Consider the following 21817-nt stretch of genomic DNA (forward strand, 5'->3'; position numbering starts at 1 on the left):
ACTCTCCAAAACTGCCATTGTCCGGCGGGCCAAGAGTCCTCCTACGGAGCGCTCCCCCGCCCTGGAGAACCTTTCCCCTGCGACCACCCCGCTGCAGGGCCCCACAGGCTTCCAGTGGCCAGGTCCAGCAGCTGAACTAACTCGAGACTGGGGAGGGGCACAGGGAGGGGAGGCTTGAGCCTGGGCCGAAGAGAGAGGGCTGGCCATGCCACACCTCTGCCCGGTCTCTCTAGATCTGATTTCCTCTCTGGAATCAAGTCCTGGGGCTCTGGGACTCCACAACCTCTCAGGGCTCCGGGACAATGCGCTTCCATTTATGGGCCGGGGTAAGGTGTCTGGAACTCTAGCCAGTCTCCAGGAGCTACTGAGATGTTCTGCTCTGCCCGGGTGCTCCAAAGCGGAAGCCCGGATTTCATCTCCAACATTTCACAGCTTAACCTCCATGCTCTGGGCCAGAATGGAACTTGATGTGGGGAGGGGTCCTGGGACCAGGAGACTGGATGGGACCTGGGGGCTTTAGGGATCTGGCGCTGCCCTAGGGTCAGGGGCCCAGCAATAGACAGGGCCCCAGCAAACTGGGGTGGGGGTTGGATGGCTGGGAACCCTGGGGTCGGGCGCCGCCCTAGGGGTGAATCTGAGTAAACCGGAGCGTCCCCTCTGTGCCTGGCAACACTGCCAGCCTTTGCAACCCCTTTCAAAAGCACCTGCGTGGCCGAGCAGTTAATTTCTTTAAAAACAAAAACCCGGCCTGCGCCCGTCTAAGCATCGGGATTTGCACATGGAGATGTCACAGGCCCCGCGCACAGCGCAGAGGGCCGCGACTCCCAAGCGAAGAACTTAATAGAGGGTGCGGCTGCGAGACCCAGGCTCCCGGGCTCGGCTTCGGTCTGCCCCTTCCCGTAGGTGCGCTGGCTAGCGCCCGGCGCAGTCTGAAGCCTTCCTTCCCTCCCCCCCAACCCCTATAAAAGTCTAGGGCGGCGCGGCAGCAGCACTGCTGCTCTCCCGGCTTCCCGCTCTACTCTGGCCCGGCCCGGTCCGCCACGTCTGGCGCGCTGAGCAGGCCAGGCAGCGCAGCGCCTACCCTTTCCTCGCTCCGGGCCGGCTGTACGGGGCGGCGCGCTGGGGGCGCGGCGTGTCTGGGGACATCTTGTGATGTTGGCGAGAACAGGACATGATCTCACATGGCGAGAAGCTCTTTAGTTCCTTAATCATTTCACGGTGCCTTCGGACGCTTTTTTTCCACCTAAAACGTTTAGTTTCAGCTCAGTGATCAGCTACCCCAGCTCCGCGGGGGAGCGGAAGGCTTGAATTATTCCGACCTGTGAGCGGCCCCTGACACCAAAAAGAAAAAAAAAAGAAAAAAAAAAGGCACAAAAAAGTGGAAACTTTTTTCCCTGTCCATTCCATCAAGTCCTGAAAAATCAAAATGGATTTAGAGAAAAATTATCCGACTCCTCGGACCAACAGGACAGGTAGGACCGCGATGCGGGCTCCAGACGTGCAAACTCCGGGACACAGCCAGGCCCTGGTCCCCACGCAGGGTGACCCTGGAGGAGGAGGGGGTGCCCGCATTTTCGTAGAGACTGTCTGTCTAACTGCGGCCTGTTTGTTATGTTTTTTCACCTGTCTGTTCACACACTTCTGCATCAGTCCAAGTATCTGTGAGTTTGTTTGTGTTTTTCTGTTTCTGAATGTTTATGCTGGTGTCCTTCCGGGGGTCTGCAAGTTAGGGCCTGTGTGTTTATATAAGGGGCTCAATGTGTGCCTGACTGACAATAAGTTTGTGTGTCCCTGTATATGTATTTTTAAAAGATATAAAAATATATGAGTTTGTGTCCAAAAGTTTGTTTGCCTGTGTGTGTGTGTATCTTTATACCTGTGAGGTATTCGTGTGTGTTTATAAGTTAGTATTTGTGTGTATATTCTTCTAGGTATCCAAAATGTGTGGCTACTATGAGTGTTATTTATGTAATTGGGAAATATCTGAGTGTACATCCACTATTTTAATGGTCTGCGTTCACCTGTTATATCCCAAGTGATTTTGGAAGTGAGAAACAGGTGGCTACACTGACCTTTCCGTTTTTGGATGTCAACAGCTGTCCAATGCATAAATGCCAATGTTCACATTGTGTCTCCAGGCAAACTCCTAGACGTGAGTCTGGGGCCTATGGAGACCCGTGGTGTTTAGCATGTGCATAGTAAGGCCCAGTTTCCATTCTATTGGGAGACAGAACCAGGAATGAAGGTGTGAATTCGGGGCATGTGCCTCTTGGTGTGCAGTGGGCACTGTTGAGGCTACCATTTCTACAAACAAGTCTCCTGTGGTAGGCACAACCTTGAAGGTGAGAGTGGACACCTGTGGGGTTAGTTGTGACATTTCTAGGGACCCCCAGCCTCCCTTCACTTTCACCTAGATAAGCCTCTGACACTGGCATGTGTATTTGTGTACACACACACACACATAAACACACTGTGTCCTCAGGTTTTATCCTGTGGGTGCCGCTCCAGTGGAGCACAGTGGGTGGGTGCATGTGCATAGTCTGGGCATTCAGCTCTGGTGCCTGTGTGCACAGAGGCCTCTCTGGCATAGGTCCCCATGTGCCTCCCACAGGCCTGAGAAGTAAGTAGCAGGATGTGTTTATGTCTGAGAGGAGATATCAGAGACAGTAGGCCTCCATCTGCCCTGAGGCATGAGTCAGGTTTGGGGGCCCTCTTTCACTCACTAGACCACTGTGAAACTCCCGCACAAACACACTCCTGGCCCTGGCAAGAAGTCCTTCCCCCATCCCTGTGCCCTCTGAGAACCCCCACCTCTACTCTAGCCTCAAATACAAGCCTAAGAGTAAAAAGGATAAACTTAGACCCCAAGCCCAGGACAACTCCTGGGACATAACTGTGTTTCCAAAATCTAGCTGAAGAGAAGTGAGGGCAGAGATCTGAGGCAGAAGAGTGTTTCCAGGATGAGGGCTCAGGAAAAGGTACCTGGAAACCCCTCTGCTCCATCCTCAATTCTCAGAAGGCCCTTCTTCCTGGCAGTGGGTTTCTCAGCATATGGGCTTTCAGAGAGACCTGAGCCTGGAAGTGGGCATTGTGTATTTGTTGGGAATGAGCCGGGGATGTGTGAGTGTTGTGGAGAGGGTCTCTGTAGTCCTCGGGCTGGCTCTCCCGACAAGCTGTCTAGAAGAATGTAATTCATGACGGTCGATGGGCTCTTTGATTAGTTCAATCGCCTGAATAATCGTTTAATCAATAAAGCATTTCATTCCTCAGCACAGTTGGACTGGGTGGGGCTTGGGGTGGGGTGAGATAGGGGAGCCCTAGGCTGGCCAGGGCTTAAAATCTAGCGAGCCACGCCCCCTCCTCACTGATGGGTTGGGGAAGAGCTGCCTGCCTGGAAAAGGGCGACAGTTCAAGTGAGACTGCACTTCCACCTGTCCACTCCAGCTTGGGTCAGGGCTGGAGAAGAGAGGGAAGCTGAAAAGCTGTCCACGCTGGTGCTCAAAGGGGTGTCCAGGTCTGGTTCCTATGAGAGCTTCTTCCTTCTCCCAACTTCTAGGTATTTCATGGGTCAATAGACTTCCTTTTTCTTCCTTCAGAACCATATTCCATTTCTTACCCCAACCTCAGTTTCCCTATCTGCCCAATGGGGAGGGAGTGTGTCCTTCTGGCTCTAAGCCCATGATAAGGTCAGGTCAACACTAAGCAGGGAGCCACTTAAGGACCTTCTCCTCTAATGTCTTCCTTGCTGTAGCGAAAGAAAACAGAGGTTCAGAGAGGGGCAGGGACTTGTAGGAGATCATAAAGCATGAGTAATGGAAGGAATAGGAATGGAAGGTGACCTCTCTGCCCTTAGACCTCCTGTTCCTGCTGGGAGAAGAGACAGATTCCCCCCTCTCTCCATGGACTCCCTTGGAGAAAAACTACTATCGGGCAAGTAGTAGTCTCTCCTTGCCATGGGAGCCCTTGTGTCCTTAGGCCCAGGCAGATTTGGATGGGTTGAATACTTTCCCACTGGCCATTGGCATCAAGTCTCACAGTTCTGGAATGAGCCTGGGATGGAGTGATAGATAGTAACAAACCCCTATCCATGAAGCTTCATCTCACAGAGCCTAAGAAGTCACATCTCAGGGTTTGTTGTCTGTATTAAATAAACTGGGAAGCAGAGACTTTAGAAGGGGCTGCTGGTCTCAAGTATTTGGGAGAAAGAGTTAGTCCCAGCGCCCCTGGCCTGCAGAACATGCTGGTAATGATAACACACCCCCACTAAGGCGGTTTTACGTGGTTCTTGAAAAACCTGGTTAAATTCTCATTTTTTCTCCTTCCTCTTCAAGAACTCCTGAAAACAGAGCCAAGTCAAGTAGAGCAGACTCCTGATCCAGGGACAGAAATCATGCAGGAATCTGCCGTGCCTTGACTTTCTGTATAATTTCAGGTCAATTTCGTTCCCTCTGATACTTAATTTTTTTATTTTTTAAAAATGAAGTTTAGAGAGAACTCAATGGGTTGAGACAGCCATGCTGGCAGCATCCCTGATCTTTCCAGAACTGAGCAACCAGTCTGAGCCCTACTGGGCCTCACTTTGTCAGAAGCAAGAACAGGGAAATGGGCTGCACCTGGGTTGAGGGAGTCGATGTCAGGCTAATAGAGTACTGTTAGCAGCCCCCACATCCTGAAGCGGCGGTAATGCAGTGCGCTGGGAGGCGAGAAAGGGAACGCCGGGAGGGGGTGTGTCCCCAGTGAAGCGAGGTCTCTGGCTTCTCAAACATTATTCTCAATGGGCTGTCTTTCAGTACTAAAACTTTCAAAGGCAATTCGGTTTACATAAATGAGTTTCGTCCTGGATAGTTTCCTTTCGCGGTCTCCTGTCCCCAGCGCCTAGCATAGGGCTCGGCCCAAAGCTCTGCTACTGGGAGAAAGAAAGCGCATCACTGTAGATCACAGAGGCCCGACTACGTTGAGAGCCGCGGTGAGACCAGCTCCGCGCTAGTCGTGTTCTCCTGGACCAAGGCTGCGGCTCGTGGGCGTTCAGAGACAAGACTGAGACGCAGTAGCCCGGCTCCACCGTGGACTTGCTGTGCAGCTTCGAGCTAGTCACGTAACCTCTCTGGGCTGTCGTTTGGTGACCTGTAAGGCTGGGCTAGGTGATCACGGTATCAGGTCTGGTCGCGCCTTTTGAGGTTGGAACTTTCCAGAGGCGGCCCACTTGGGCAGTGATGAATCATCCCCACCCAGGGGGAAACTCCTTTCCCCAAGAACGCCGCGAGGTGCGGGAGGGGGCTGTTCTGGGTGCAGAGGTAAGGTGGGTCCTGTGTGTGCCACGCAGCAGAACACTGTCCTGAAGCTGAACACCTACCGTGTGAAACAGGGAATCGGCGCTACTCCTGCTCGGGCAATGCCCTGGGGCTTCTATACAAGTCTCACTGGTATCCGAAGGAAAACCTGCGTGTGCGGGCATATTCCAGCCGAGTTCTTCGATTTGGCAGCATCGCCCCTCCCTCACTATCCCGAGAGCGGCTCTGGAGAGGCCCTTTTGAGAAAAGTTTCCAGCCCGCAGCCTTTCTTCTACCCCGGACTTGCTGTGTGACTTTGGACAAGTCGTATCCTGCCTCTGGGCCTCGGGTTCTGCACCTGTGAAATGGAGAAAGCATAGCCTCGGGACCCTTTTAGCGCTAAGATTCTAGAGAACCTGGGTTTGTAGGCCTGAGCTCAACAAGAGAGGCTGGGGGTGGGGGTGTCACTGGCTGCATCCCTCAGGGCGTCCCGCACTCCCGCCTCTCCAGTAGGTGTGCAAGCCGCCATGTTGAGTCTGAGCCGAGGATCTGAATTCTGGTCATTTCCGACCCACTGGGCGCCATCGGGTGAAGCCAGTGCGGGAACTCTATTCCATCCCTGTCCCTCTGTGCTGTTGCGACCTTCCTGCTCCAAGGCCTCGGGTGAAAGGGGAAGATCCGGACAGGCAGGGTTCCAGACAAAGAAGAGATAACGCCGCCACTCCACCCCAGCGCGCACTGCAGCCTCCTGGGTCCCCAGAGGCCCGCCTGGGGCCGTTTTCCGCAGCTGTGCCCTGGTGGGGGGTGGGGACGGGTGTCAGCGCCGGAAACTTGTCTACTGGTCAGGGACAGCTGGGTGTGGAACAGGGACAGAAGGTGGGCCCAAGGGTCGACCCAGTGCAGGAGTTTGAGAAGTAGAGCGTGAGTAGAGAGAAGGCAGAGGAAGGCAAACCGAAGCAGAGAATAAAACAAGAGGATAACCTAGGAATACTCCCATGATCACCCTGTACTCTATCTTCCTTACAAGCCCAGTCCTGGAACAGGCATCTCAAAGCCCTTGTTTTGGTGGATTTATGTTTAATATTAGCGGAACATCACTCCTGAAATACAAAGTGAGTCTTCAGACCACTCCTGGGGGTTGCTGGGGGCAAGGGAATCCTCAGCGTATTTCTTGTGCCAGGGCCCAGATGACTCACAGAACTAACTATAGCTTCCTGGGTGAAGAATGACTATCACATGCTTCCTTTTCAAGGTCCAGTTTCTTTGACTGTTGTGCCTTAAACCCCACCAAGAAACGGACTCTCTAGTCAAAGATCCTTTCTGTAGCAAGAGAGTTCTGCTACAAATCCATCCATTTTGTCTACATGGGGACAGGAACTTCCTCTGTAGACGGAAGGTCGGGTTTTCCCGTCAACTGGAAGCTGCCCTACTGTAGCGCGCCTGGCTACTTTGCTTGACCCTTGCAGATAGAATGCCCCCGCACACCCGCCCGCTTCAGGGGCCCTTATTAGCCCTGGACGCGACTTGGCTCATTCGGTTCTCAAGAAACTTTGAGCTGGGTGCGGAATTACTCCAGTGGACAGAAGCGCAACACCAGCTCCCAAAGCGTCTGGCAGTTCTTGATCTGAGGCAGGAAAGAGGGCCAGCCACTCTGCTTGGGCAACCTGGCCCAAAGCCTTAGCCCCTCCATCCAGGTGCGCACTGGTGCGCCCGAGTTACTAACTTTAAAAGAGTGTGAGATATTCTCGCCCTTCCCCCAACGTCTCTGCCTTTGGGTAATGCAGCATTGAGGGCCCTGCAGGTGGAGTGAGGGAGGAGGGTGGACGAAGAGGAGCCAGTGGTGGTTTAGTAGGTACCTGATAAAATTAGGAAATAAAATTAGGAAATATTTCTGTGGAAGGAGCCTTCATTAAAATCTAGTTAACCCCACTCTGCCCATTTTACAGATGAGGAAAGTGAGGTCAGAACTGGCAGATATGCACACACTCCGATGCACACACTCCGATTCCATCACGAGCCTGATGGTGCTGGATCTCTACTGCGCTCCTTGTCTTCCTCCAACATAGATTTTTTTTTTTTTTTCCTGGAGACTTCCCCCATTCTCACCCTTCACTCAGCTGCTCTTAAGCCCTGAGAGCGTCCCAGGATCCCAACGTCGCGGTGGGGAGGTCGAGCCCGCGTGGGACCCGCAGCATGGCTCTCCATGCAATGCGTGGGCCCCCTTTCCCCTCCCCACAGCCGCGATTCACTAGGCCTTAGTCCAGCGCGTTTGTCAATGAACGTGGCGCCGCCGCCTGGGCCCCGCCCCCCATTCTCTCCCATTGCCCAGGTATCCGCTAATCAGGCGGAGCCCGTGGGCTGCTTAGCCAATGGGGCGGTGTTTCGGGCCAGGGCCGGCTGCCGCCACTCTGATTGGCTTGGTGGAGCGTGATTGGCAGATTAGCTGCCGCCCCGCCCCCGCCCGGAGGGAGCTGAGCCCCGGGCGGCGCTGTCCACACGCAGCGGGTCCTGAAAGCGGCTCCGGGGCGGCGCGGTGGCGCACTGTGAGCGCCGAGCAGGCGGAGGGCTAGCGCCGGCGGCGGCGGCGGCAACGCAGGCAGTCAGAGCCGGCTGCGGCTCCGTCTCAGCCCCGGCAGCCCCGGCGGCCTTGGTGGCGGGGACCCTCTGCTCTCTCCTCTGTTCCTCACTCCACGCTTGGGGCAGGTACGGCGGCCGTCCCGGAAGAGGCAGCGGAAAGACAGTGGAACCAGACCCACGAGGGAGGGCGGCGGGGTGCGAAGAGTTGGTAGGCACGAGGTAGACACCCCGGCGAGGAAGAGTCTGTCGCTGGTGTCCCCGTTCCTGGTCCCAGCGATGGGCGAGCAGCGGGGGCCGCGGGAACTTTGAAGGCAGCGGGTTTCAGGGTTGGAGGGCTGCACGCTCCCGGGGACTCCGGAGTCGCGGCCCCAGCGTCAGGGGCGGAAGCATCTCCAAACCCGCAGGAACCCCGCGCTGCTGTAGAGGAAGTTCTTTGCAACTTCGTCCGAGACGTCGGAGAGCCAGTTGGAGAGAGGCTGAGGGGAAAGTCTGAGCCCCAGAGACTCGGAGAAGCAGAGAAAGAAAGGATCTGGCGGAGACCGAGGGGTCGAGGAAGGACCCCAGAGGCATCGAGGCCGCGGAACCAGCCTGGCAGCCCCCGGGTCTCGCTGCCCCCTGAGTGAAGTCAAGGGCCGAGTGTTCCGGCGGCCTCCTCAGAGCTGCTCCTACCCGGAGCCGGGGGCTGCTGGCTGTCCCGGAGGCGGGCCCCTACGCTATGCCCCCGAAGCCGTGGGCGCCTTGGCCGCAGCTACCCCGGGCTGGGCCCAGAGCCGCCGCTTGAGCCAGCCAGGGAGGGAAGCCAGCCGGAGTTGGGCACCCGCTCCTAGCCGGGCTGCGCTAGCACCGTTTCCCGCCTCTCCGCGCAGCTCCCGGCGGTCTCCAGCAGGGAGGCTCTGAGAGAGACCCCGAAGCTCCAGCAGTGTTTTCTGAACCCAGCTCGCATAGTGCCTGGCCTAGTGGCGCGGCTACCTATCCGCCCTGGGCAGCCCCTTGGCGCCGGGAGGCGGCGGCGTGGGCCGGCCTGCAGTCTGGAGCGCCCCGATGGAAATACACTGTAAGCACGACCCGTTTGCATCCATGCATAGTAAGTAGGCGGCGAGCTCGCTTCTCTCACTCTCCCGCCGGGACCGGGTTGGGGGTGCCGGACCGTGGGTCAGGTACTAAGGCCAGGAGGATCTTGGACCTCTGCAGCCGCGCAGCCAACTTTGCAAAGTGCAGGGATCCCAGACAGCGGACCTGAAACAACGCGCTTGGCCGCCGGGGCTGGAGCACCTGGTCCGGGAATCCCGCCTCCGGCAACGCGTAGCGTGGGCAGCCAGCTGCAGCCTTTCAAGGCTCCGGCGGCGACGTTTCAGCTCTTTCGGAGAACCCTGGCTTGGACCCGTAGAGGGCTCCGGGCCAGGCCAGTTGGAGGGCAGTAAGTTGTAGGGAGAGGTCAGTCCGAGTCTCAGACAGCGCCCCACACCCCTACTCCGATGGCGCCTTTTTCAGCCACGGGGCTGATCCAGACTGGAGCTTGGAGGGAAAGTGGGGCCCTGACTCGTGTCTGTATGTGTGGAGGAAGAGGTTGAGAGCTAAGCGAGGACACTGGGACTAGGGCTCCAAAGGTGTCCTGGAGTTGAGAAGGGGGCTTTGAAAAATCAACGAAGTAGCGGTTTCTGAGTTCAGCTTCTGCTTAGGAGCTGGCCAGTTCATACAGAGACCCTTAAAGACCCCATTAGGTCCTTCTCTGCAGGACGTCTTTTCTCATGGCTTCTCCCCTTTAAAAAAGGAGGATAAGAAAGCAAAAAGAAAGAAAGAGGAAGCCAATTATTCACCACGCAGACACCCCCACCTCTGAAAGATGCAGCGTGTGTAGGAGACGGGAAGGGTCATTTTGGGCGAGGGCAAGGCCGGCCTGGCTCCCTGGCTCGCAGGGATCCTGCCAATTCACCCATTAGCACAGCCTCCTGTGAGATGAGCGCTCCTCTCACGGTGAGTTAACGCCGGATTAGATTCGGAGATTTCAAGGAAATTCCAAGTGGAACGAATCGCGTTTCCTTTCTGTTTGCTGCAGAGCCAGGCTGGAGGAAGGTGCCAGGCTTTGGCAGCCTCCGCTCCGGTGCCGCTCGGGTCTCTGCGGGCTGCAGGTCAGGGAGTTGCTCCCGGGCTAGAAGCCCTCCCTGTGCCTGGTCCCCCCACCCCGCGCCAATCCCCCCCCCTCCCGCGCCAAAGCCTGGGATCCAGCTTTCCTAGTCGCAGGTCCCCTATTTAACAAAGGCAGCGGAGACCCGGCTGGAGAGAAGGAGAGCTTCCCGTGGCGAGCATGTTCGTGTCTGCCACGGAGTGCTGAGTGGTCTGGCAAGCAGGGGAAAGCTTGTCTAGGCAGCCAGGGCTGGCTGCGGGCAGCTCAGTTTCTCTTTGTGTCAATTTTCTGAGTCTGAAGTAATCCCCCAAAGCAGTGGGGAGCTCTGTGCAGAGGAACTGCCCATTCTGGTTCCAGTCCAAACGATTCCTCAAGGTTTGGGGCCTGTGACCAACTGGTTTCCAGTCTGTGGTGACCCCAGTGCCCTCCACAGCCTTTTCCGGCTCGAACTCCAGCCTGGCTCTGGGGAGGCTCTGATCTCGCAATGGAAGCCCAAAACAAATCAGTTGGGGAAATGCTCTGAGAGGTGGGCAAGCCCTTGGCTCAGCCAAGGAGCAACTATGGGGACAGATGGGGAGCACCAGCCCCTGCGCTTCTCTGCTCACCGGTGGAAATCCACAGGCCCTCACTGTGTCCTTCTGCCCAGAGCTCCGTGGCCCTGAGGTTGTGCCCTAGCTCTTGGGGAGATAGCATCAGACCTGGTGGTCTCTCGGCTAAGCATCAGCGTGGAGAAGGCAGCTCCTTTCAGGTGCGGGTTAGCCAACCACTAATGTCTGTGCCTCCTTGTCCTGGCCATCAATCTACCCCCTCCGTGGGAAGTGCTCCCTCCCATTTTCAGTCTCCCTGGCAGCACAGTGGGGGCTGGGCCCCAGCCAGCCTAGCTTCCAGAGCTGGTGCAAGACCTTGGCTTCTCTGGAAGCACTCTCGGTTCTGAGGCCCAAAACTGTTTTCTTGCACAATGTAGGCCTGCTCTGCGGCCCCAACTTGCTAGCAATGGGGAGTGGGGGGTGCAGTAGATCCTGGAAGGTGGCTGAGGTAGTAGAGGATCAGATCAGGTCCCACCTCCTCACCTTCCTCCTGGCCCTGTCAGTTTCTTCTTCCTGTTACCTCTCCCTCCCTCCATCCCCCTACCACTGCTTCCCCCCACCACTGCTTCAGAGCCGGATAGCTTCTTTGGAGAGGGGCAGGGGCTTCCAGGAAATGGCCTTCTGAGTTTGGAGGAGTCCCTACCCACTATTCCAGGCTCATGATTTTCATCAGCACAGTAACCTCCTGCTCTCTTCCTGAGCTGTTTCCCTAGGTATCTTTACCAGTTATAAAACACTTATAGCCAGTGTCCTACCTGAGGGTGGCCTAAACCTTCAGCTTCACCCATTTTACAGAATATGATATTGAGGTCAGAGAGACAAAAGGACTGACTCAGGAAGTTCACATTGGCAAAGCTGGAGCTGGTTCTTGGGTCTCCCTGACCATCTGACAAAGGCATAAAAATGAGGCTTCAGAGGGTTCACAGAAGAGGAGAGGGAGGGACTCAGATTCCAGAGAGAGGGCAATGGGTATACACACATGCAAAGCTCTCTCTCTGTTTAGTCTAACCGTATCTATGTCTACTGCCTGACTTTCCACATGTGTCAGTACCTATCTGTGCATTGGAGAGTCCATTAGGGAGACTTCTTCCCTGCTCTTTCCCTGTGCCCCTGTTTGCCTGTCTGTGTACCCCTTCATTCTTTCTGGTGCATCTAGGAAAAATTTTAATGATCCTATGGGGGCCCTGGAGCTCACTTTGTGGCTGAGTCAGCAAAGACCCTTTCCCCAAAATCGTATGCTCAGCCATGGTCTTTGGTGATGTTGGGAGGGCCTGTGGTGGGTAGCATGTCCTTATCAGGGCCTGAGGAGCATCTATGGAGGCCAGCCCTTTCCAGACCAGAGTCACAAAGGCCTCAGGAGCCTCTGCAATTCAGTCTTTCTCTCCTCACTCTCCTCCAGACACTGCCCAGTCTGCCCTGTCCTGTGGCCTGTCTTTTTCTTTTATCTGTGGGTCTGTTTCCTGGTCTTCACCTGATTTGTTTGCCTCTGTCTCTGTGTCAGTCCCCCCTTCACGGGATGAGTCCTTACTTAATTGGAGTCCGTAGGAAGTACAGACTGGGACTTGGGATGTCCAAGACCAGAAAACAAAGAAATCTTCAGACTTCTCTGTCTAGAGAAGTCCCCTGTCCTCCAGAAGCCCCTTCCTGGGCTTCCTCCAGTTTCTCTTCTCGTTGCCTCTCACTGTGTGCCACCTTCATCTTTCTTTTCTTGGCCTATTGTGGCTTCTCTATTCCTTTTCCCTCTCCTCTGCCTGCCTAACCTGCTGCTTCTTTTCCAGGCTCTGTCTCTCCTGCTTGTCTATCTCATTCGGTTCCCACTCTTTGCACTTCTCTCAACACACCTCTTTTTTCCTCTTTTTGTTCCCCATCCTGCCTTGCCTCATTGAGACTTTGGACTTTACTTCTGACCAGTTCCAGAGTAAGTGGCCTTCCTCACGCCATAGTTGTAAACCTTCTCACCACCACCCTCTAAGAGCTCCATTGGGTGGGATTGTGATGGTGGAGAAGGCCAAAGGGGCTTGGAGACCTTTCAAGGAAGTTGAGGAAGGTAAGAGGCTCCCAGGTCATACCAAGTCCGGTGTCAGCTGTGGACCTATAGATGAGATTGTGAAAGAGCATTACTAGCTCAGCCTATGTGGTCAAGGGTAGAGGGTTTGGGACCTGCTCTCACCTTGAGAGACCAGGCTCTAGGAGACCATTAGGGTTTTTCCCATGATACAAAACAGCCTGCAGTGCTTACAAATGTCCTGCAGGACAGCTTTTGGAATTTAAGTCCTCTGAAGGTTGCCACTGTGTTTTGGGCAGAAAGTCTCAATTGTCAGTGACATAGAGAACAGACTATTGCAGATGGACCATAATAACTGGACTCCCAGGCCATATCAAAAGTGTGCTGGGTGTTTAAGCTTCCTTTGCCTGCCCTTTGTTTTCCCAAATGAGCTTATACCAATTTTGAATTCATTTTCTTTTACTTAAATCCAGCCTGCTCTTGAAAGATCTGTACAACCTTTTTAAACAGGTGTTCCCAGCCCCAGAACAAAGCCTTCTGAAGGCTCTTGACCAGGGTGGCTACAGTCTTTCTGTTTTAGAAAAACTATGCAATTATGTTTCTAACTGCAAAATCCTATTTGGAATGGTTTTCCTTTTTCTTATATCTGGAGTGTTTTAGAACAATCAAAACTGAATAAAGATCATTTTGAAAATCAGAAATCCAGCTTAGAACTGGAACTATGTACTTCAGTTATCTATAAAATTGTGTTTTTCCTTGAAATAAGCCTGAGCCTGAACATTTTTGGGAAATATTCATGGGAAACTTGAGTGGATTGCTTGGACAGTTTTTAAGAAATACGTTATATTACGGGGGTTTTTGCTCCCTTTATTTCAGATTTGTTTCATGAACCTGGGTAGTAGTTGAGTACTGGGAAGAAATAACTGAGATGAGGTGGATATTTCATGTTTTAGAGTTGGAGTGTATATATGTGTGTGAGACCTTTGAGGTCTTTCCCTTGAACTGTCCAGTCCTAGCCCAGTCTCGGTTCAGGGAGTTTCTCCTTCCTTTGCCTCTGAGCTGCCAGGAGCATCAATAAATGCTTTGACTTGGCTTTGGGCTCCAGTCTTCAGCAACGTCAGTGAGTGACGAATTAACAGCTGTAAAGTCAATGATGTTGCTGCATTGGATCACTCTGTGTTTACTGGTTTGGTTCTTCATTTACTTGGGTCCTTGGGTCCTTCCAGTTGGACCTTGATGTAAGAGAAGGGTGGAGGAGGCACTTTCTCAGACTCCTTTTACTTAAAATCTATGCCAGGACCCTTGTAAAAGCTGGGACTCAGAGGCTTTTGTAGGTTTCTTTATTTTCCCTGCACCATAATAAAGCTGTTTGTCAACTGCAAAACATTGTAAAAATTCCAGGGAAACTCCTTTATAACAAATCCCCATGCCATGGAGTGGAATGTGCTATGTGTAGAAGATGCTATGACCCATTTCTTTTGTGTGCTTTGAGAAAGCACAGTGGTCAAGTCTGCATGTCAGCCTCACCTTCTTAAGGGGAGGGTTTTAAACAAGGCAGTGGTTGATTTTTTCCTCAGTACTCTGCAGATGCTGTTAAATTTTTTAAAAATTCCTTAGCCCTTAAATTAGATTGCTGATTTAAAAAATTTCCCTGAGATTTATGTTTATTGGAGTTGTTCTTTTCACTTTTAAAGACATTTGTTAAAAGGAAACGAGTTTTATTTTTTTCCTCTTTAAATGTGATGTATTTTAAAGCATAGTTTCTCCCCAGGATCTTCCTTAGACCTCAGCATCACATAGTAAGTTGTGCCCATTTCGTTTACATTGAGGTCTTCACACATTTCATTGTTTAGAAAAATTACGGGGAAAATGCTAATAATAGTATGGGGATGTTTGCTGTTAATAGCTCAACAGACTGGCTGCAGATGGACAAAGGCTAAGATTAATTTTAAAATGCAATCTGGGGACTTCGTGTAGTTTGCACGATTGGACTCCAGGCGCAAGACATCCAGCCTGCCGGCCATTTGTGATCAGAGGGGCTCTGGGTCCTCACAGCGGTGCTTCTCCTATGTGACTGGTTCTAACCACCCTTTCCCTTTCCTTTTGTTTCTGATCTGTTTCAGGACATGGAGGAGTGAATCAGCTTGGGGGGGTTTTTGTGAATGGACGGCCACTCCCGGATGTAGTCCGCCAGAGGATAGTGGAACTTGCTCATCAAGGTGTCAGGCCCTGCGACATCTCCAGGCAGCTTCGGGTCAGCCATGGTTGTGTCAGCAAAATTCTTGGCAGGTAAAGGCAGGAGCTCAAGGCTTCCCTTGATCTTTCAAATAAAGACCTGACACAGGACCCAGCAGCTGTCCAATATGACAGTATCATAGTGAGAATCATGGCGGCATTTTGTTTCACACGCAGAGCGCTTTAGAGTTTGCAAAGCCCCAATTCCAAGTAGCCCTGGGAAACCCCTGTCTCTAGTGACATGTGGAATAGGGTGACTTAGTCAGGAGGGATGACATGTTTTCTGAAAGCCTGGTGAATTGTTCTAAAGAACTCAAGAGAAAGACGTTCTTGGGAATTTCCCTTATACATCCTAGGCGAGGCCGGGTCCCTGAGTAGGACTGGTTGGAAAATCCTTAATATCACATAACCAGAGTTCAATGTTTCATTTTAATGTTTTTGAAAGCATATTCCACTTTTAAAAGTCAGCCATTATTTTCAGTTTTGGGTTATTATCAACCTTGTTATGTTGGGCTGCAGTATTTTCCTTTTCTATGTTTTTATTTCCATTGTAGTGACAAGCATCCAAAATATAAGTTAAATTAGAGAGAAGGAAAAAAAAAAAAAACCCAAACACCAACTTTCAAATGTGACATTTGAAAGTTGCCACTTGACCTGGTGATTTGCTGCAAACAAAATAGTAACAATGAGGCTTCTCCCATAGGGCCATGCAGCCTTTTAGCACTCCCGTTTATTTTCTCAGTGGCCTCCGCATGATCCAATGAAGCACATTTTAAGATGAGAAAACAAACCTAGAGAGGCAAAGTGACTGACACAGGTTTGTCTAGTCAGGCAGTACCTGGGTTGTGATGACACCTAAAGGACCCCTAGACCATGTGGGTCTCACCATACCCCCGAAACAAAGCCACAGGTTTGTTTCTGGGCATGTGATCTTGTTTTAGATCTGCCCTGGCAGGCAGGAGCTTTCTTGGGTTTAGCCGTTCAGTGCTTTCTCACTATTTCTTTCCCCGGGTCAGAAAACAACCTTTGTCCTGTAACTTGCATTATGGTTTGAGCACAGACGCCTGAATAGGAAATAAATATTTTGAAGTATGTCAGTGACATTGTGACTTTCTGCTGGCTCCTTCCCTTTCATCTGCTGGAATTCAAGAAATTCTCTCAGATGGAAGGAGCAACAGCTTCTAATAACCTTGGGGAGGCTGCTTGGTTGAGGCCAAGGGAAGAAGTTTTAGGACCAGGGATCTGGCAGCTCCTTTGGGGACCTTGATCCCAGGGTTCATTCCTCATCCTTCAGCCCAGTGCAGGTTAACTGAGCTGTGGGGGCTGTGGGCTTCACTCCTGTTTAGCACTCAGAAAGCAAATGAACCCCAGAGTTAGGGGGCGATTGCAGGACATTAGCACGGTTTTCTTGTTAGATGGTTGTTTTAGGCAGGCGGATGGGAGCAAGAGAAGAAAAGTGGAAGACAGAGAGATAGAGAAAAGAAAAAGAGAAAAAGAAGACAAAGAGAAAAGAGAGTGATTTTTAAAAGGCAGAGAAATAGAAAGAGATAGATAAATGACAAGACAGGAGAAAGAGAGAGAGAGCACAATATTTTAGACTATCTCAGCATCAGACTTCTAGAGCCAAAAGGCTCCTAGATATCTTTTTGTGGAGCCTCTTCATTGTACCGAGAGAGAGAGGGAGAGAGAAAGAAGGCCTTTCCTTTGTTTTTGCTGAGGCATCTTTGCTGAGCCGACATTTTGCTCACTGTTTGAAATCTCAGGGCAAGATACTGAGCCTTTTTCAGAGGGGACATCCAAACACGGGGTGCTCATGTTCTGGTGCTGTGGAGCCTCTAAATCTCCCATGGAGACTGAGGGGGACAAGGACCCTTCCAAACCCAGCGAGCAGCCTCCCACAGCCGGAATAGATTTGTCACTAGGTAGAGTGGCACTCGGAAGTTATGCGCCGCTCCGGTGCCTGGCCGTTTAAGTTGTCAACAATAAATTGGAATTTCATAGCTCATTATTTTCATAACTAAGAACCACAGTGGACAAAATGTCACTCTAATTAGAACTGCCTTTTAAGAAACAAGTTCAGCTCTAAAACAGTGTAACTGGGAATTTCTGAACTGGGGCTGTTCAATCCACAAATTTTTTTTTTTTTTTTTTTTTTTTGGTCACCGATGAATTTGATGGGCACACGAGAGGTGACAGATTGTAGGAAGAGTGCGATGTGTGGTGGCTATGGTTTTCAGAGTGTGTGGCAAGGCAGGCAAAGTCCCCGGGGCACACAGGGACCCCTGTCATCTCAGGAAGGTGGGCGGTCTGCCAGGAATGTGGGCATTCAGTCTACAGAGCTCAAGCCTTCGGAGGGGCTTGAGAGGCGCAGCGCAGTGGCATCTGAGGCCGAGTTAAATTCACCCAGGGCCTGGCTGCTGTCTTTTTTCACTGGAGCCTGGTTGAGAGGTTCAGGTCATTGGAATTGGGTGGTATGTTACACAGTAATAAGAAATACTAGGGATTTTAATCCACTGCACGTGCTCTTTATTTTATGTTTTGCAAAGCTTGTTCTCAACTGTCTGTATTTCTATCTTCAAAACAGCCTCACAAAGCAAACAGGGCAAACATTCTTCTCCTATTATATAAATGGGAAAATTGAGGCCTAGAGAGGCTAAGTGAGTTGGCTAAGATCACACAGAGAGTTAGCGTCAGAGCCACCTACACCTCTTGACTGCTAAACTAATGCTATTTGCACCGAAGGACATTGTGTGTTGGTGACTGCCGTTCGTCTTTTGTCTGTAAGCCAAGGGGCTGCACGGCTGTTTTGCTGAGATGAAAGGATAGTTATTAAATCTGAATCCTCATTTGACACAGTTTCGAGTTGGGTTTCGGGGGTGTCAGGGTTGCCTTCCAAGTGCCTGGCCCATGTGTCAGTCAAAAGGACGACGGAGATCTCTCATGTCAAGGCCGCAGCCTTCCACAGTTGGCACTGCTCAGGTGGGATGGGCAGGTAGCCCTGTGTGCTGCCGCCCACCAGCCATGTAAGTTGGGGCTGGGCTGGGGGGGCCTTCAGCCTACCACCCTCTCAGATTTGCTATGTGAATGTTGCAGTCCCATTCAACTAACATATTTTGAGTATCCAGGACAGGGTTGTCTAAATGTCCGTAACCCCTTCCCTGAGATTCTGACTGTCCTAACAGACACTCGGTGACTATTGAGTGAGTGAATGAATGAAAAATGCATGTGAAAATGCCTGGCCTGGTAAATAGTAAAGTTCTCGGCAATTGCAAGGGATCATTATTATTATTATTATTTAAAATTTTATAAGCAAAGCAGCAGCTTGCTCTAGCAGGAAGAGCACTGAATTTAGAGTCAGGTTTGAAAGCTGGGACTGTCCCTAACTATAGAAGGGAGTTAGGCAAGTCACTTAGTCTTCTGATCATTTATTTTTCCTTCTATAAATCCCTGTGGCCTTGCAGGGTTAGTGTGAGGATCAAGATAATTCGAGGAAGAGCTCTGTAAACTACAGGGTGCTGTGGCTGAATTATAATTAGTTGTGTTATAGTAAAAAATGACTTTACATTATAAAATTGATAGGAGAATTGAAAGCTGCAGAGATTGCTGTGTGCCTTGATTTAGGGTGCTTTTCTAGACTTCTGGCTTTTTTTGGATATTGTTAAAAAGTTGTTTGTGAGTAATAACTTTTTGGCAATTACAGAGAAATTGCTGAAAGCAATTGTTTAGAAAGAGGGAAGATAGGTTGAGTTTTTGCCTTATGGTCAAAATTTGTAAATGACTCACTCTTTTCAATGAAAAATAGACATTTCACTATCACATCACTGCTTCCAAATTATTTCATCTCTTTTAGGATATTCACTAACTTGGCCTTACCCAGGCTGAGAATTTCAGCATCTCTATAAATGTGACCAGGCATCCTGGGTAACATTTTCTACCCATCTCAGAATCACCTCGTTCCCTTGCCTATCATCAACTCTTGTGAGGTTTAAAAATTACTAGTCATTTAAAAAATGTCTTTTTGGTTTTTTAAAAAAGATTCAACTGCAAGTTAATTTTCTTGGAAAAGGAAATCAAGAATTCTTCTGTAAATATTGAGAGAGACATCCAGGGATGGCTCAGATTCAGAAAAGGAATCATGTCATTTTTTTTTTTCCCGCCTGAAATGATCTTTCATGGCACTCTTCTTCTTGGTCTCGGTTTTACTGTAAAATCCTGACATCCTATTTTCCTTAATGAGCAAATGCTGATAGCATGGAAATGTCCTTAGAAACAGCCATTTACCTCAGGGGAGGTCCCTGGAAGAGTTGCTGTGACTTGTGGTTGGTTTTCCGATTGCTTGGGTTTTGATTTACCACACGTATTTTCAGATAATTCTGCAATTCAACATTCCTTTTAATTTTACACCAAGATTATTATTTTTCTCTTACAGAAAAATAAGTTGCATTTCAGGGGACAGTTTCATACAATGCTAGAGATTGTGCTAGGGCTTGGAAGAGCTGGCAAATCAAAGGTGTAAGGTACCTTATTGGGGAAATTTTAGTTCAAGAGGCTGGGCCACAGCCCTGGCTTGCCCATTTGGTCTTGTGTGATCCTAGGAAAACTGTTTAACCTTGATGAATCTCTGCTTTATACCTGTAGGTCAGGACCTTTTCATTTATTTGTTCATTCACTCATTCATTAATTCAAAGCAATTTATGTACTTTAGAACTGTGGGAGATAAAACGGGAAAACTGACTCAAAAGTTTTCTGTAAACTATAAAATGGTAGATCAATGTGAAAGAATTTTGTTAATGCTTAGCCAGTGCTGTCCAAAAGAAATACAATGAGAGACTGGCCGGACGTGGAGGCTCACACCTGTAATCTCAGCACTTTGGGAGGCCGAGGCAGGCGGATCACCTGAGGTCAGGAGTTCGAGACCAGCCTAACTAACATGGCAAAACCCCATCTCTACTAAAAATACAAAATTAGCTGGGCGTGGTGGCGCATACCTGTAATCCCAGCTACTTGGGAGGCTGAGGCAGGAGAATCGCTTGAACCCAGGAGGCGGAGGTTGCCAGTGAGCTGAGATCATGCCATTGCACTCCAGCCTGGGCAACAAGAGCAAAACTCCATGTCAAAAAAAAATAAAAAAGAAATACTATGAGAGCTGTATATGCAATTTAAAATTTTCTAGTAGCACATTAAGAAAGTAAAAAAAAAAAAAAAGAGGTATTATATTTTAATTATATATTTTATTTAACTCAGCATATAAAAATGGTTATTTCAACATATAACTTAATATCAAACATTCAACATACTATGAAAATTATTGACATAGTTTACGTTTTTTTGGTACTAAGTTTTAAAAATTCGGTATGTGTTTTATATTTACAGCACATCTTGATTCAGACTAGCCATATTTCAAATGTTCAAAAGCCTCATCTGGCTGGTGGCTCCTGTATTGGAACATGCAGATCCGGACATTTCCTGGACCAAGTAGCCCATTATTTTGTTGCCAACATCCACTTTACTGGTTCCTCATGGCTAAGCTTCTCTCTCTTTGGGTCCTAGGTATTATGAGACAGGAAGCATCAAGCCTGGGGTAATTGGAGGATCCAAACCAAAGGTCGCCACACCCAAAGTGGTGGAAAAAATCGCTGAGTATAAACGCCAAAATCCCACCATGTTTGCCTGGGAGATCAGGGACCGGCTGCTGGCGGAGCGGGTGTGTGACAATGACACCGTGCCTAGCGTCAGTTCCATCAACAGGTGAGGGGCTCATGCCTGTGGGGGCTGGGGATTTGGGGGGATGGCAGGGTGTTCTGGAGGCTCTGCATATGCCTTTCCTGAAGATCTGGTCTCTCTTTTCACCAAGGCCCCTTAGGGATTACTGAACAGGAGAGATGCTAATGGGGCCTGCTGGGTCTCTGTTACCCTTCTCTTCTTCTTTCCAAAGTGAGTAGGAGTCCTAGGCCCAGGGAGAGGGGAGCATGCCAACACTCTGGCTGCTCGAGGTTCTTCTGAGCCCAGAGTTATTTCTATCCTTCTCTTTACCACCCATCTATATGTGTGGAACACTTCACAGTGAATTGTCCTGACTAGGCCTTCACAAATGTCGCTGTCCCTGTAAACCTAGGCTCAAGGTCTTAGCACTGGCCCATCTCAAAGGTTCCCAGGAAGAAAATCCTGCCTCCAGTTTGGGCAGAGCTTGAGCCAGTGAGTGAGGGGAACATAGCTCTGACTTGGAGTTGGGAGACTTGGCTCCTTTTTCCAGCTTTGCCACAGACTCGAAGTGGGACCTTGACAAGGCTCATCTGTTCTCCGAGAGCCCAGAACCCCAGTGGTTCTGATGTGCATCTTCAACTCCAGGGGTGTTGTCCAGGATGCTAAGATGCTCTGGAGCAATGGAGTTGTCCTCTCCCCAACTCACACACGGAATCTTACACATGGAGAGAAAGAACCAGAGAAACACCCTGGGTGTCATGCAAAAGATCTTCCCGGGAGCCACACAGCTCCCTTTCCTTTCCAGTCTGATCCAAGACACATGGAAGGGTGCTCTCAGAGCTTTAAAAATAAACGTATGGAAGAAAGTTTTCTGTTGTAGATGATGCAATCTCAACTCCATTTAAACCCACAGAGTTAGGAATGAAGTTCAGAGATGAACAGAAATGATGGTTCTCTAAACTCTACAGAGAAGAGAGAAGGCAGCAGCCTGGAAACTTGGATAGTTTCCATTTCTCCAAATCACACCCTACCATCATCAGTGCAGAACTTGTATGGGCATAGAGGACCCTCACTCCTGGCAGAAAGAGGTGGTCGGTCAGACTAGAATGAGAGCCTCTTGTCCTGATAGTGGATCCTTCTGTGATGACTCAAATACACAGATCGCCGTGGGAGTGCATGTGTTCACATTTTGAGTCCTGCTATTTTGTAAATGGTTAGCCTGTTTTTCTTCTCTTGGCAAACTTTTACAGAGGCCCTGACATCATGCACGGTGCAGGGGAAATAGAGGAAAATCAGGCACACAGTTTCTTGGTCT

The 21817-nt window shown here is 50.4% G+C and overlaps 1 protein-coding gene across 5 annotated transcripts in view; it reads left to right on the top strand.

Moving 5' to 3' along the window:
• The first annotated feature begins 1201 nt into the window (after nucleotides 1-1201).
• The window catches only part of PAX5 (paired box 5), a 199846-nt gene continuing 179230 nt past the window's right edge, over nucleotides 1202-21817 (top strand). The window contains exons 1-3 of one of the 5 annotated variants that reach the window (XM_010369966.2): nucleotides 1202-1472; nucleotides 14688-14853; nucleotides 20350-20547. In XM_010369966.2, the coding sequence (XP_010368268.1) occupies nucleotides 1427-1472; nucleotides 14688-14853; nucleotides 20350-20547 (410 nt within the window). In that variant the 5' untranslated portion in view covers nucleotides 1202-1426. Of the gene's footprint in view, nucleotides 1473-7769; nucleotides 8932-14687; nucleotides 14854-20349; nucleotides 20548-21817 lie in introns of those variants that run through there. The other 4 variants (XM_030919312.1, XM_030919313.1, XM_030919315.1 and 1 more) reach the window with 4 other exon arrangements.

Source organism: Rhinopithecus roxellana, chromosome 16 (assembly GCF_007565055.1).
Source record: "Rhinopithecus roxellana isolate Shanxi Qingling chromosome 16, ASM756505v1, whole genome shotgun sequence".
Taxonomy (NCBI): Eukaryota; Metazoa; Chordata; class Mammalia; order Primates; family Cercopithecidae; genus Rhinopithecus; species Rhinopithecus roxellana.